The 16,257-nt window shown below is 48.6% G+C and overlaps 2 protein-coding genes across 4 annotated transcripts in view; one reads left to right on the plus strand and one right to left on the minus strand.

Annotated features, from left to right (window-relative positions):
* Window positions 1-1,131, minus strand: part of SUFU (SUFU negative regulator of hedgehog signaling) — an 85,581-nt gene extending 84,450 nt beyond the window's left edge. For all 3 annotated transcript variants that reach the window (XM_065747034.1, XM_065747033.1, XM_065747032.1), the window contains exon 1: window positions 891-1,131. In XM_065747034.1, the coding sequence (XP_065603106.1) occupies window positions 891-1,060 (170 nt within the window). In that variant the 5' untranslated portion in view covers window positions 1,061-1,131. The remainder of the gene's footprint in view (window positions 1-890) is intronic.
* Window positions 1,132-1,567: 436 nt separating this feature from the next.
* Window positions 1,568-15,915, plus strand: ACTR1A (actin related protein 1A). The gene is made up of 11 exons (XM_065747036.1): window positions 1,568-1,682; window positions 6,887-6,951; window positions 7,200-7,275; window positions 8,036-8,161; window positions 8,968-9,092; window positions 9,231-9,447; window positions 11,284-11,376; window positions 12,059-12,233; window positions 12,602-12,663; window positions 13,003-13,043; window positions 13,659-15,915. The coding sequence occupies exons 1-11, from the start codon at window positions 1,635-1,637 to the stop codon at window positions 13,759-13,761; spliced, it is 1,131 nt and encodes a 376-aa protein (XP_065603108.1). The 5' UTR covers window positions 1,568-1,634; the 3' UTR covers window positions 13,762-15,915.
* The last annotated feature ends 342 nt before the right edge of the window (window positions 15,916-16,257 follow it).

The following is a 16,257-nucleotide window of genomic DNA, read 5'->3' on the forward strand; positions in this document are numbered from 1 at the left end:
TAGCTGAACATCTAAGTACTTCTCTCATGCCACTCTCTCACATAAACAACTGCTGTTACCGTGTCAGACACTGTGTCAGCAGGAATGGGAAGAAGTAACAGACTCTGTCTGCAGTAACATGCGGCAACACACAGGCAAGAGAAGCTGGGTCTGTTCCTCAGGTTTGCAGGCACACAGCACACATTAGGCTTGGTGCTGGAACGCTGGTTCACTCTCATAAATTTGGGCCATATCTTGGGTACGCCCCAAGCTCCAGGTCAGCAGACAGAACATGAGACTCCAGTCAAGAAGAAGCTCCAGCCCAACCAGGAACTGCTCAGATGAGGAATCACACTCCCTTCTCCCAGTATCTAGTCCCAACCTCACTCAGGGAAGTTCTGTATATCACCCCAGAAACACCTCCCCCACTTCCAGTTCCTCCCCCAAATCTCTTCTCTCCAGCACACTGCCCCCTCAACCCTCAACTCCATCACAGCCCCAGGCCCACTGCACCAAACCTTCCTATTGCATCTCCTCCCAAATTCATCACCAACCTTCAGTCTCCTTGCCTTCCTACAATCCTCTGCAGCCCCAGCACCTCTCTCCAACACCATGAAATGCCCCCGGCCGCACTACTCCCCCTAAAACCTCTGAAATCCTACACGGGCCCCTCAGCTCCAATGCTCCTCGCCTACAGCCCCTGCAGGCCCCCTGCTCCCCCAACTCCACACACGGCCCTCAGTCCCTACACTTCTCCACAACTCCACTGTTTTCCCAAACGCTCCTCAATCCCCCCATTCCCTGCAGCCCCACGTAAGCTCCTCGTAAGGCCCCACAAGCCCCACACAAGGCAACTTCCAAACCCCACACAAAGACCCCCTAACCCCTCGCAAGGCCCCAGGCCGCCTCACCAGTACTTGAGGATGGCGGTGACCTGCAGCGGGTTGGGCTGCTCGGGGTAGAGGCGACGGCATTCGCCGTAGATTCCGTGTAGGCCCGGCGGGAACAGGGACGAAAAGGAACCGGAGCCCGAGCCTGCTCCGCCCGCAGGGGCAGCCCCGCCAGGCCGCGTGCCTTCCATGGCCCGGCGGCGGCAGCTCGCGGCCCGCTCCAAGCCCGGTCCGGCCCGGCCTAAGCGGCGATGCGGGAGGAAGGGGGCGGGCCCCCTTGCCCGGGCGACGGTGATTGGCAGCGCAGCTCCACCAATGGCAGAACGCGGCGCGGAGGGCGGCCGCGCCTCTCTCCCCCCGCCTCCGCGCCGTGCCGTGAGAGCGCCCCCTCGTGGTGGAGGAGTGGCAGCGCTTCAAGCGGAGAGAGGCCGCAGGGCTGTGAGGGAGCCGGACGAAGCCACAGGGCTGTACTGGGCGTCCTGCAACCGCATACAAACACGAAGCAGAGAAGCGAGCGAGTGCCCGCCCTCCACCTCATGGAGAACACGGGGCCGCCACGCACTGACGTCACGCTGCTTCCGCCCGCGCCGCACTACACTTCCCGGCACGCCCCGGGGCCCGCCTCGGCACCAGGACTGCGCTTCCCGGCGCACACCGCGGCCGCAGGAATACATCACCCAGCTGGCACCGCGCCGCCCTTCCGCGCATGCGCCGCCGTCGGCTGGGCTGTTGCTCCCTGACGGGTGACTGCGGCGGGTCCTCGCCATGGAGTCCTACGACGTGATAGCGAACCAGCCCGTCGTGATAGACAACGTGAGTGTGGGCGGCCGCGTTTCCCGGCGCCGGGAGGGGTGAGGGACTCCGCCAGCCGCGATCCCTTTGTCATCGGGGGCGGCCGCGCCCCGCCCGCCCTCCCCCCCTCCAACCCGGCTCGGCCGCCGCCTCAGGCCCTCGCCTGGCGCCGTACGCCTCCTCCTCAGGCAAGGCGGGGCCGGCACAGCTCGGCGGCCTGCGATTGGCTGAGACGGCCGCCTGTCACCCCCGGAGGGTCGCTGCCCCTCATTGCTGGGGAGCGGCCCCCACCACCGCCGCGATGTGTGCGGGCCGGAGGGGCGGCGCGCCCCCATTGGCTGAGGCGGCTGTCAGTCACCAGGATGCCCCCCGGCTACCTGCTGGAGCGGGCCCCTCCCGGCACGCCCTTGCGGGGAACACCTGCTCCCATTGGCTGGAGGAGCCGTCTGTCAGCATCCTGGCTCCGCGGCCCCGCTTTGTGCCCGGGGGACAATGGGGCCTGACTCCCCGCGTGCCCCGGGCGTGCTCGGCCCTCCTCACGGCGACGGCGTAGCTCCTCACGGCCTCGCGGGCCTCGGCCCGAGCCGGCAGTGCGCCCGGAGGAGTCGCTCCCGGCGTGGGTTGCGTCAGCCCTGGTCTGACAGCGGGGTGTGGCGGTGCGGATAGCCGTCCCCAACTGACAGTGTGCTGCCTCAGCGCGGGGCAGGCCTGCAGGGGTGAGGTGGATGAGAGTGGTTACGTGGAGTGGTCCTGGGACCCTTCCTGAGCTGCTCCATCCATAGTGAGCTCAGGAGGAAGGGTGACAGAAGAAGTGGGAGGAGGGAAGGGCTGGAACGTCCCAAGGAGCCTCCTCTGCAGCGGTGAGACACAAGGCTCCTGCTCCTCCCTTCCGGCCCTGCTGCTGCTGATTCAGATTCTGCTGTGTAAAAGGGCTGGTGCTATGTGCTTCCTTCTTCCATCACCTTCCTTTCAGTGTATTTCTGTGGTGATTGTCCCTCTCTGCTCTGCCTGCACAAGACCCTCCAGTATAGGAAGGATGCAGAGCTGTTGGAGTGGGTCCAGAGAAGGGCCACTAAGATGCTCACAGGACTGGAGAGCCTCTTTTACAAAGAAAGGCTCCAGGATGACCTCATTGTGGCCTTCTTTTACTTAAAGGGAGCTTGTAAACAGGAGGAAGACCAACATTTTCCATTATCTGATAGTGACAGAATAAGGGGGAATGACTAAACTAAAAGAGAGGAGATTTAGGTTAGACATCAGGAGGAAATTCTTTACTCAGGGAGGTGAGGCACTGGCACAGGCTGCCCGAAGAAGCTGTGGCTGCTCCATCCCTGGAGGCGTCCAGGTCTGGGTTGGATGGGCCCTGGGGCCCTGATCTGATGAGTGGCATGTCAGAGAGTTTGAAGCAAGCTGATGTTTAATGTCCCTCCCACTTAAGCCATTGTACGATTCTCTTACATTTGTTGTGAGCTGTATGATTTATAGATCTTTTCAAATAAAATTGGTTATGCCTCTGACCTCTTTGTCACTGATCCAATTCCTCTCTAACTTGAGCTGTCTGAGACAGCTTTAGTTTTGTTTCTTCCTTGGGAATTGCAGCAGAAAGATTATTAGAAACTTAAAGGAATAGCTCAGGCTGATTGTTGATAGAAATGAGGGAAATAATGCTGACCTGCCATGGTGCTGTGGCTGGCTAGCCACTGAAGTTACTTCCAGGCACACTGAAGTTACTTCCAGGCACTGCAAGGATGAGTTTTTTTTGTTTTTGTTTTGTGATAGGGTCACATTATAGCAGTCCATGTCTTGTTTCAGCTTGGCTTTGTTACTTCGCACAATGACTGTTCTCCCTCCCTGCTTCAGGTCTGAAGAAGGGCTCATGTGCTGCTGGAGACTGACTGCTTCTTTTCTGATATTAACAGCTGGTCTTACAAAAGCTCGTTCTGCTTGCCTCCCTGATAAGTGAGCGCCTGCCTTCCTCTCCCCGTATGAGCTGCAGAGTGAAGTGGTTGTGAGATCTGCCCTTAATGCTTGCAGGCTGAGCCCTGTGGTGACGTTGCATTTTTTTACTTGGGTGTTCAGGCAGGATGGGAATTGGAGCTGCTTTGAAAGGTGCTGCTGCTCCTGCTGCCTCAGCAGGGCTGCACATTGAAGAACTGCAGGCAGATTTTCAAGGCTGAGTGCCCTCCTGTATCGTGCATGTGTGTGTAAGGGAGGGTGGGCTGAGGTGGTGAACAAGCCAGGGCCCCCCAGTCCTGGCCTGCTGTGACAGGACGGTTCTGTAATACACAGTGAGAGGATGAAGTTGTACCTCTGTGCAATCTCAACACTCTCCCTTATTCAGTGAGTCACTTTTAAAACCTGTGTGGTCCCCTCTTGCTCTTCTTATTGGAATAAATGTCCCAGGAGCCCTGATGTACGTAAAGCACATGTTAACAGACAGCATGGTTCAGCTGTGGCCTGATCTCCATGGAACTGTTTCCACTCTCTCAAAAGAGGATAAAGTTTGTCACCTAAATGGTGGCATTTTTAACAGCTGAGCTGTCGGTAAGGGCTACTGTGTCTTTGTTTTGTTTCTGATCTAATAAAATGTGTATCTAGTAGTTTCTCTATAAAAACTACTGTGTGGCACATTGACTCTTTTGATGATTTCCACTTAAATCTGAGTCTGAAATGAATCAATATGAATGAATGAAACTGACTTTAGGAACTAGCAGAAGAGGCATGTTCAGCCACTTTCAGATGCTTATGATAATTTTTCATGGGATTATCATCCCTGACCTTAGTGTCTGACAGGTAGTTTCTTTCTGCTTTTTTTTTTTACTTTTTCTACTACACCAAGCCAACATGCAGGATGCAGGATGAAAGCCCAGCCAGGATAGCTACAGGTGAAAGGATGTTACTTCTGAAACTATTTTTAAGTTTAAATAAATATTATCTTGTGCACTGTGTGTTCTTCTGTCCTTACCTCTTAAAAAACAAGGTCTTTATCTTAAACTTAGTTGGAAAGGATTGCTGCAATGCTTAAGCACTTTCCTCTAATTATATAGAAATCTCAGTCTGAGCTATAATAGATTTCCTCAGTACACACTGATCTTCAAGGAAGTAAAATGTTTTCAAGAAGAATTGAATAGGTCAGAAAATGCTGTTGGGTCTTTGTATTGCAGAGATGGTAAACAACTGTGCTCCGTTTGTCTGCGGGCACTGGGAAGCACAGCAGTGCCCAGGTCCTCTGCCACCACTCCTCAGAGACACCTTCACCTCCAACTCCAGCAAAGAGTTTGGAGCACCTGACATACTCAGTTTCTTTGAACTTCAGTACTTAAATCTTAAAATGCATAACTTGCTGGGAAGCCCAGCTGGATGTGCAGGGTAATTTTTGGCCTGGCATAAGGAAGTTTTGATCTCTGCATTAAAACAGGAGCATCATTGTTCTCCTGAAACCATTTCCCAGCAGCAGACTGTGCTGGCCCTAAGATCAAGCATTAGCTAGAATAAAATATCCCGTGAGCACAGTATTCTGATAGTGGAATTCTAATTCATTAGAAATTTATTAGAATGATCATTTGAAATAATTCATTATTATTTTACTGTAAGATTTGACAAAGGATTATATTACTTCCTAGGCATGGTGCTGTTTATAAGCTGTGACAAAGAAAGCCACAATAGCATTTGTCTTACTCCTTGCTTTGAGGTGACTGGTCGGGAGGGAGTACCTGCCTAGGGGGCTGCCTTCTTACTGTGGCAGAGGGCTCTTTGTTCCACTTGTACCTGTCAGTGCAGGTGCTGGGAGCTGTGGCTGGAGCCAGCTTGGGGTTTCAGCACTGCATCACTCTCACATCTTTCATAACCAGCCATATCTGGTTTCCAGTGTTCCTGGTACTCCTTTTTGCAGATGCATCTCTGCTAACCCGATTCTGGCTTTGTGGCCCAGGAGTGCCCAGGCCCTGGTGGCAGGGTATGCGTGCTCTCTGCAAAGCCAGGCACCTCACTTAAACCAGCTGACAAGAGGAGCTTGGGAATAAGGCTCTGGACTGTGAACTGGAGTGGCCGGCTATCCAATATTCCTTTCTGCTGAGCCTGTGCTGGCTGCTGACCCCTCTCACCATGGAGCTGGGGACTGGCAGCATCCCCTATGGCCAGGGCTTAGCTGCACAGCCCTGTGTGTGAGTGATGTTGACCTACACAGAAGAAGTGGGAAGGGGAAAGCAGTCAGGGAGCTGTGTTGCTGTTAATTTTAAAACACATTGAGAATGTCCTCACAAACAGAGCAGCAGTTCTGCTGTGGAGCCCTTGAGAGTGAACAGGCACTTTGTCCATCACTGCTTTCATTGTGAGTACATGTGTATTGCTCCCAGTACGCTGTTCTGTCAAGATAAATTGGATAGAAGAGCTTGCTTCTGTGGTACTCTGTAATTAGCAATGAAATGCCTTATCCAAGGGGGTCCCATGGAAATCTGCTCCTTAGCAAAACTTGCATGTTCCTGCAAGCTGCTCAGTGCTTCACAATTGTTGTGCAGGGATGGGAAATGGAGTGGGTGAGGCTCAACCTAGCTCTAGGCCGGCAGTCAGGCTCCAGGATGTGCCTGGATGCTGCCAGCAAGGACAGGAGCAGTGCTACTGAATTGCTAGTGCTGAGTCCCTGCCAGGGTCTCCCTGCAACTGCTTTACTGCTCCATGCCCACTGCCTGCACTGGTTTGTGTAGTGCAGAATGCTTTTGGGTTTGCTCCTTTCTGACTGCCATGCCTGATCTCTTCTTTGTCCCTTTTAAACAAGCCCTGTCCTGTCAACCACTTTTCCTGCCTCCAGCCCTTCCTCTTGCAGTCCGACTGACATCTTTGTTGTTTCCAGACTCTAGCCCCATTTAGTTTCCAGTGTCTTTACTGATCAGATTTCTGTGACCTGCTGCCTTAATGCTAACTAGCTTATTCTCTGCTTGCATTTCTCTTCCCTGTTCTCCACTGCAGCTTGTTTCGTGCAGCCTACTCCCAGGGCATCCTGGACTTGTGCCTTGTGTGGTGCCTCAGTGCCAAGGTGCTGGTTACTCCCCTCTAGTGGCCAAGCTGGTCTGCTGGCACTTTCCCATCCCTAACCCTGCTTGGATAATTTATTATCCAAGCTTTTTCAGAATTAAAAGGAGTGGATCTTGCAGTGCTGATGGCACTCTTTTAAAATTTATGAAGATTTCTGAATGAATGATAAGCTCACGTGTTTGTTTCTCCCACAGGGTTCGGGTGTGATTAAAGCAGGTTTTGCTGGTGATCAAATACCGAAATACTGCTTTCCAAACTAGTAAGTACTCTGCTGGTCTTGATAAGTTCTCAGTCCATTTACCAATTCATAGATATGTAGGGGGGAAGAGTGGTCCAATTTTATAGCAGGAGAAACAAGTTAGTCTGTCTGCACTTGGTAGTGCCCTCAGACTCTGTTACTGCTGTTAGAAAGTGCTGATTGGTGCTGAGAGGAAGAAAAAGTAGTAAAATGTTGGGTGTATCTGAATTGTCTCTCTAGAAGCATTTATACTTTTGTCTCTGTTCCAGTGTGGGCAGACCGAAGCACGTTCGTGTTATGGCTGGTGCTTTAGAAGGGGATATCTTCATTGGTCCAAAGGCAGAGGTAAGAAAACCTGTATTACTTCACATCTCCATGCACATTGCTATGCAGCTGCTAGAGGGGCTGTAGCAGTTGCACTTAAATTGTGTTAACAGCTGTGGTTCCTTGATATCAGTGTCGATCAGAAGAGCAGAATAGATTGTCACTTCTTTTCAGTGCATCCAAGCTGATGTAGGAAGCTTCACAAAATTCCCATGCCAGCCTGCTGACCACAGACCTCTTCTCTCAATCTCACTTTATTTTCCCAAGTCCTTTTATACTTATCCTTTTTTCTAGGCTGCTTTGTGGTCTGTATGGTTACATCTCCACTTTCTTGACTGGGAACTTCAGAAATGGACCCTAGTTGGTTGACTTTTATCTCTCTGGTGTGGGCAAGAGGCTTGCTTTCCACAGTGCTTCTTTTGTCAGCATGGTCTCGTAGTTCCCATGAGCCCACAGAGCCCTGCTATATCACCCTGCTATGTTTTACATCATTGCAGAGCTGCTAGAACAAAGATAACATCTGATAGGTGTCTGTGTGGCTAGAAACCTGTTAGAATGGAAAATGCTCTGCGAACATAATATGTTCCTGGTTTAAGCTCATGAATACTTCTCTGGAAAAAATGATTGTGGTTATGTTTTTCAGTCTGTATAGTGTATGTTGGAGACATGTTGCTTTTTAGTGGGACTGAAAGTAATTGAGTCTGTCAGATTAATTAGTAGTCATAATGCTCAGAAATGGTTAGTTTCTGACATGTATGCTGTATTGTTTCTGTGTGCTCAGGAGCACAGAGGTCTCCTCTCGATCCGATACCCGATGGAACATGGCATAGTGAAGGACTGGAACGACATGGAGCGTATTTGGCAGTACGTGTATTCTAAAGATCAACTTCAGACATTCTCAGAGGAGGTGAGATACCTCACTGTGTAGAGGCACCGGTGTGTTTCCTTTCTGTGCATAACACCAGGAGCCTTTGAACTCCAGAAGGAAATCTGGGACTCTTCCTTTGTTCTTCTTTTTAAATTCACCTGTTCTTCAATTAAGTTCTTTTCATCTCTCAGGAGATACTACACAAGAAATGTTCAAGAATAATTTCTCCTCACATCTCATGTTCTGGCCTGGCTCAAAATCTGACTTGCTGAAAGTCAGATTGTTATTCTCGCTCTCTCTCTCTCTCTAATGAGAGTTCTAGGCCAAGTGTGCCTGACTTTTCTTGTTCTGCCTGTGCATCAGGCACATCTGATGCTGTAACATAATCTGAAGTAAGGAGGGAAAAGAACATAGTCGTGTTCTGGAAGGAGCTGACCAAAAAACCAGTAAATGACTGAAAGTGATAGGTTGTGTAATTGGTGTATGCAGGTAGAAGTATTCCTATAGTAAGGACCATATGCTTTCACCCTTTCTCAGGTTATCTGTATTTGGGTCAAACGATCTGCCTTTTGGTACAGAGAGTGATCTTGATCATCCTTCATGGCAAAGGGTCACTCATGGAGTGGATTTCCTAAGATTTCTTTATGGCTAGACCAGAGCCCTATTGGTTCCCCAACCTAGTAGAGATTATGCATGGTGTAATAGAGCTCACTAGCTGAAATTAGTCCCTTTTATGTATCCTATTGTACTAGTGGTTCCTAAAGTGAAAAAATAAGCTAACGTTTTTGAGAGCATACATGTAGCTGCACAGTGGTTATTAAAGCATAGCTCTTTCTCTTTGCCAGCATCCTGTGCTGTTGACAGAAGCACCCCTAAACCCACGCAAGAACAGAGAACGTGCTGCTGAAGTGTTTTTTGAGACCTTCAATGTTCCAGCGCTGTTCATCTCCATGCAAGCTGTGCTCAGCCTGTGAGTTCCTCTCATCTTTGATGTGCACTTGAAAATGTTTTGTGAAATCCTTTCTTTTCTCCCCCTCCCCCACAAAGAAACAGAAAAAAACAAAATGAGAAAGAACACAGTGATATCTGAGTCGTGTCCCTTTGCTAGGTATGCTACAGGGAGGACTACAGGAGTGGTGCTGGACTCTGGGGATGGTGTTACCCACGCCGTCCCCATCTATGAAGGCTTTGCCATGCCTCACTCCATCATGCGGATTGACATCGCGGGCCGCGATGTCTCGCGCTTCCTGCGTCTCTATCTCCGGAAGGAAGGCTACGACTTCCACACAACCTCAGAGTTTGAGATTGTCAAGACCATCAAGGAGGTGACGTGCTGTTTGTTTCTGTGCTTACCCACAAAGGGATTTCTGCCTGATGGAAGTTATCAGTCCCTGAAGTGTAGTGGGAAGTGCCAGCCTACCTAGCTCTGAAACTCATTCCTTTATCTACCCAAGGGAGAGCAGAGTCTGTAAGATGATTAAGGGACTGGAGTATCCCTCATATGAGGAGAGATTGAGAGGGTTGGGATTGTTGAGCCTGGAGAATAGAAGTTCAGGGAGGATTTCATCAGTGTATATTAATATCTGAAGGGAGGGAGCAAGGAAAACAGAGCCAGACTCATTTCAGTGATGTCTGGTGGCAGGACAGGAGGTGCCAGCTGACACTCAGGAGACTCCATCTGAATGTAAAAGAAAACAGTTTTTCAATGTAAGGTTGACTAAGCAACAATTTATCAGATCTGATATCCTTCATTAGTATTTGCCTACTCTTCAAGGGAAGACTTTAGAAAATCCATGGCAGTTAGGGATCACAAGTGGGTTGCTACTATTTTTAACTCTTCATGGAAAAAATTCACTCAGGGCATTCGTGTTTACAAAGGCTTTCTTTTTTAATGGCATCTGCAGTGTTTAGTGGCCTTGCAGTTATGCAGCAGTTACCTTGGCTTCCCTTTTCCAGGAAGAGGAGGGCAAAGGTGGGATGGTGAACAGAAGCTCAGCTGGTGGCTGCTCACCATGGCTTTGCAGCATAGCAGTTCTCATGCAGACAGGTTGCTCTCTGATTTCAGCAAGGCTTTGTGTAGCTTAGAGCTACCTATCCATTTGTGCCTTCAGAACATGGGATCAGTTCTCAGATCGGTTCTGCTGATGCCATGCAGTGGGCCTCCATCACGAGCTTTAACTGCTGCAGATAACTTTGGGCTGTGCCAGCAGCTGAGTATTGTGAACATCAATGAGCTATTCTTGAGTCTGTGACCTAATGCAAAAAGTATGTAATGGAAATAGCTTGCTTGTTCTGCATGGCTGTAGCTCAGCCTGGCTGTGCAGAGGGATCAGAGCTCTTCCACCTGTTGCCCAGATTCTGTGAAGGTGGCCAAACACTGGAACGGGTTGCTCAGAGTAGAAGTTGTAGATTGTCTTCTTGTGGAATTATTCCTAATGTGACTGGACGTGGTTTTGGGTAACCTGTTCTAGCTGATCCTGCTTCAGTAGGTTCAGTAGGGAGGTCTCTTCCAACCTCAACTGTTCTATGGATTCTGTTTAGATATGTTTTAAACCCCCAAATGATGACAATTTGGATAGAAAAGCTTACCTATGTAGGAAAAAGGATGGGCTGCTGGAGCAATTTGAAAAGTAAAAGTATTTTCTTTCCTGTAACTTAGAATGTGGTGGATGATAGGAATTTAGGCTATACTAAGAAATTTTTGCTGATAGCTATTAGTTATCATTTCTTCTGAAATGTAACAAAGGACTTTGTTCATGCTCCTAATCTATTGCTAAGTTGCCTAAAACCACCTTTGTACATGGCTAATGCCATTAAAGGTGTTTCAGATGCCTGCTTTGATGTGATAGGTTGCAAGTGCTCACAAGATAGTTATCTTACCAGTGCAGAGGGAGATTACTTCTTAAGCAGTAAGAGAGAGACAAGAACAAAAGCTTGAAAGTTTGTGAGCAGCTGTAGTTTGAAGGGCAAATAAGATATTTTTCCTAATTTGAACACAAAAGGTCTTTTCCTCAACAAAATGGTACTGAAATTGGTCTCTCCAAGGATACACTTGGATTTTGATGGCTAAGGAATTGGCTTTTTGTAGTGAGAAAAGTATTTCTTAGGTCTTCGTCTTTACCCTCCTCATCTCACTCTTTCTTGCTCTGCTTCATCTTCAGCGTGCCTGCTATCTGTCAATAAACCCCCAGAAGGATGAGACTCTGGAGACTGAGAAGGCTCAGTACTACCTGCCAGATGGAAGCACTATTGAGGTTTGTAAAAGGTGGGAGATACAGTGCAATGTGGGGTGAGAGTGGATAATTTTAAAGACCAAAATGCATCCCATGTTGCTGAGCTGGGGAACTAGTATTTTTAGGGAAAGAGAGCATTATTAGAAATCTCACTGATTTACTGGAATTCTTGGTAAGGGCAAAGCATGACCACGGAGTCTGAGAATTGTTTGAGTGCAGATTCTGATCTAGTAAGTCTTTACGTGGATCAGGTATGGAGTGTGGGTTGGTATCTGTAAATTATACTGTGGTTTGGTATGTGGCTTTTTTCCTGCCCAGATGAGCAGAAACTATTGGTTTGAAGAACGACTTGGGAATATTCTGTGAGAGACTGAACCTTCTGTAGAATGGTTGAAGGAGAGAAAGCACAAGTCTTACCTCCAACACCAGAGGTGGATCCATTTACGTCTCAGCCATTGACTTGCTGTATGGGGCTGAGCAAATTTCTTCATCAGTTTCATCTGCAGAATAGAAATGGCATTTTTGCCAGAAGCTGTAGGTCAATATGGTGGTCATCTGGGAGCTAATGATGTAGTGTGGATGTCCAAAAAGCTTTGTTCCTCTGAAGTTTTACCTCAGAGTGAAAGACTCAGCCTTAAGGCTGTAGACAGTGAACTGTGCCACATTTCTCTTTTCCCCTCTGTGCTAACTTCTTCCCTTGCAGATTGGCTCTGCCCGTTTTCGTGCCCCAGAACTCTTGTTCCGGCCAGACCTGATAGGGGAAGAATGTGAAGGACTCCACGAGGTGCTCGTTTTTGCCATTCAGAAATCAGATATGGATCTGAGGCGAACACTTTTCTCCAACATCGTGCTGTCTGGAGGCTCCACGCTTTTCAAAGGTGCCTGTCTCTAGTTTTTCAGTGGACTTACATCTTTTTTCTCATTTGGTGTGGAACAGGGAAGATAACACCAAACTTGTCCCATGAGATGGCAGCTGAAGGAATTCTAGTTACCGTGAGAAGCAGGAGATCGATCCTTGCTCTTTAGTTTTCTGAGCCCTGGTCATAACAGCGTGCATCTGGTCCATATGGACATAGGTGTCCTCTGCCAGAACCCATCAGCTTTTTGACCACAGGTGGACATCTCCAGATAGATCCTGGTTTTCTCATTCAAACTCTACTCCACTGTACAGGACCACATCGTTAATAGATGGAACTTGGGATTTTGGTGAGGGGTTCAAACTGCTTCTTTTTTTTGTCTTGTGCAGGTTTTGGTGACAGGCTCTTGAGCGAAGTAAAGAAACTAGCTCCTAAGGATGTCAAAATAAGGGTAGGAGCATTCTCTTGGGTGTTCATCTCATACTGTGTGCTGTTCTGTGACCTTTGCCCTCTTAACAAAAAAAAAAAGCCATACTAAGGGTGCAGCTGCCACGTGGTTCAAACCAGTAAGTAACCTTGCTGTGATAACTGCTTGTTTGGTTTCATCATGGTGGAGGTAGCTCCTCTGACAGCATGATTCCTGTCCAGGATCTGCTCCACAGTGGCTATTTTGTGGGGGACCTTCTGGTGGGAGAGGTCATACTGGTCAGCTGTAGGGAAATCAGGGCAGCATGCCAGGAGGAGCAGGCTGTAGTTGAGAAGGTCCTGACTGACTTTCTTCTTCTCCTAGATATCAGCTCCTCAGGAGAGATTGTATTCTACATGGATTGGGTATGTACTGTGTGATGATGGGTCTTCCTGTTGGCACTTGCACTGTTGTCCCTGCTTCTGTGGTGTGTGAGGAAGATGTCACTGCTCAGTCACGTGCTACCCAGCCTGGTTACTGAGCCTCCATTCATGCTGCCATCCCCTTAACTCTTTGCATCCTTAAGACTCCTGCAAGTCTGTTAATTTTCTTAACCAGTCTTAACATCCACTCTAACATAGAACAGTCTCTTTGGTAGCACGTTCTGTAAGGCAGAGGCACTACATACGTTTCCCCTCTTGTGTACATCTTTGTTTCTGATCAGGAGAACTAAACTCAGCTCCAGAAGCCTACAAAGTGAGACCAGATCTCATGTGAAGAGAGCTTGCTGGTTTACAGTGGTGTCAGTGCAATGTTTGTGAGAGTGTGGCTCGTGCTAGGCTCTGTAGCACCAGCACATTGGAGGCTAACAGGAAGGGAAGCGACTGTCCAGGGAGCACTTCTGTTGCAGGCAACCAGGAGCCTTGGCAACTTTCTGAAGTGTGGAAGAGTTGTGCAACAGAAACTGCTCTTCCCTGCAGAGTTGTAGTGACAGTGTCCCCAGTGTTCTCCTTTAATCTATAATGTCTGTCTCTCCCCAGTGGCTCAATCCTGGCCTCGCTGGATACTTTTAAGAAAATGTGGGTTTCCAAAAAGGAATATGAAGAAGATGGAGCTCGTGCCATCCACCGAAAAACCTTCTAGCCCTGGGACCTATCCTCTGTCTCCTCCGAAGACTCACTTCAGTTCTAAACTTGCTTTTCTGAGTCCGAGTGTCTGAGAGCTGCCTGTATGTGTGTGTGTGCGCCAGCATGCCCCGATGTCACTGAGCAAAGACGACAGCAGCAGGAGGGTTGTATTAGTACTAACTACTTATTTTTTTATTATTTTTGTTGGTTTGTTGGTTTTTTTAATGGAAAGGAGAAAATACCAGTCTGCTTTTCTCCGGAATGGCCCATTCCTTTTTCATTTCAGTCCCTTAGTTTCTGTGTTACGATCACATTTGCCACTGTAAAACAAGCAAGGAAAAACAAAGGGAACAGCTTAGAATCTGCCTAGCAATCAGAAAGGAGCCAACCACTGCAAACTGCTCATGTGTAGGCTTTAGTCAGCCTGACTGCAATGCCTGGATTGTCTGGAAATGCATAGCTGGAGCCCTGTAGCTACTTTCTTCTTCAGCAGTGTCTCCACCATCAGTAGGTTTTTGAAGGTGTTTTTAATGTATCTTTTTTTTTAATTAAGAGAAAGCACATTCTCAGCAGTGAAGCCCATTTACCCCCACTATTTTCAGTGTGTGCGTGTTTGAGTGTGTAACTTCTCAGACTGATGTGTGGGTCTGTGCCACAGCTGGAGAAGTTGGTGATAGGACTTAGTTTGTATTGCATGGAGTAGAACAAAGCAATCTCTAATCGGCTTTCATTATGCTAGATGGTTATTCTCTTGTTCCTTCTTTTAAATACCTTTTCCCTTCTGGAAGCAAGTGCCCCAGAGTGGGAGCGAAGGCACTTGTGCATTCTCCCTGAACCTGCCAAGATTGACAGCGCTCATGTTCTTTCTCTGCAAGAGTTGAAGCTGTTTCCTTCCTCCTCTGCCATGTCAGGGCAAAGGGAGCATGTATTTTCAGCTAGGCATAACTCTTGTGTACTTTATCCATTAGGGGGCAAAATAATAGTTGGAAAGGTGCATTGTAATGTAAGAATTGTTTTATTTATTGAAATCTCTGAGGATATCTTAAATACTGACCACAGCACCTGGGAATTGTTCTTTGGGTCTTCTTTGAACACCTGTTGTCCAGCTGTCCATTGTTTTATGTTAACACTGTTTACAGCACACATGCTTGGCAAAATAACCAGTCAGCCCGGCAACACCAGTGTTTTTTAGGGAGTTTTGCTGTTCTCTATGAATACACTACATGAGAGGACAATAAATTGTATTAGAATGTGTACATCGATGTGAGCAGCAAGCTGTTGCAGTGGCTGTGTTCTGCTGTCCTGCTGAGCTGCTTATGCCTCTCTGCTCATCTACTGGCTGCTCTCCTGTAGCTGCTGCTCCTACAGAGATTGTAAGGCCTCCAGAGCAGCTTGTGTTAGGTTGCAGCACTGTTAGTCATGAGTGTTCTAACACATTGCTTGGTGCTCGTTTGTTTCACCACTGATTTTCTGCAGTACCTGGCATTAGCAGTGGGCCTGGAGTTGTTTGGTGGCAGTTCCTCTGTGTTCCCCTCCTTTCTCTTCATTTCCACACATCGCTTTGGGGTCACTCTCCAGAGCCAAGGCAGGGCCAGAGCTGGAAGGCTGCAGCAGCCCTGCTGCAGAGGCCTGGCAGAAGCTGATGCACTGCCCCAGCAGACACGAATGTAAGCTAGTAGCGTGCTGCTCCAGCAGGAAGCACATTCTCAGGGCTCACTGCTGGGCTCAGAGAGATTGGAGGCAGGCAGGATGGTGGTCTGTTCCCAGCAGAGGCCACACTGCTCTCCTGCTCCTGTCAGAACAGATTGTATTTTTTTGAGCAAGAACACGTCAGGTAGAGAAGAGCTGTCAATGCTCAGCCTCATTCCAACAGAAGATAAGTTGCAGTCTTGCTGATTAGCTGCAGCATGCAGAGAGGAAGAAACAAACCCCTCTCTGTTCACTTACCGCGTGCCCCAGGCAGTGCCAGTGATCCCTTATTCCCCCTCCCAGCTCCTCTGCTGGCCTTGCAGAAGCAGCAGTGCTCCATTCTGTAAACTGCAGTGACCGGACAGAAAGGTGCTGTCTCCAATCTAGCATTCATATCTGCCTGACTGTTCCCTCGCACACTATCCAAACCGTGTTGCCTGGTGGTGCCCAGCATACTTAAATAAAGTTATTCATATACAAAGCTCAAGCTTCCTGGCCTCATCTTCCCACATTTAAGAAGGTAACTTGTGTTCTTCTCTTGCCTGTTCAGAACTTGCTGGCTAATCTCTGCATGGAAACAGCACCTGTGGTCCAAAACCGCCTTCCTGGTCAGTCTTTTGTGCTGAGGTAGGACATTCCTGGCTGTGTCTAAAGCTGCTCCCATTCACAACCATTATTCCCAAGGCCCTAGTTTGTTACTGCAGACAGGTACAGAGCAGCTGAAGGGTAGAAACTGTGAGAGAGGGGATAGCACAAGCAGTGAGGGCTGCCCTGGCTGAGCAAGGGTGATGAGAGTGATGCTGCTGGCATAAGTAAAGCTAGT

This window comes from Cyrtonyx montezumae, unplaced genomic scaffold, assembly GCF_038088225.1.
Source record: "Cyrtonyx montezumae isolate F1298 unplaced genomic scaffold, pur_monq_1.0 scaffold_4, whole genome shotgun sequence".
In the NCBI taxonomy this organism is placed as follows: Eukaryota; Metazoa; Chordata; class Aves; order Galliformes; family Odontophoridae; genus Cyrtonyx; species Cyrtonyx montezumae.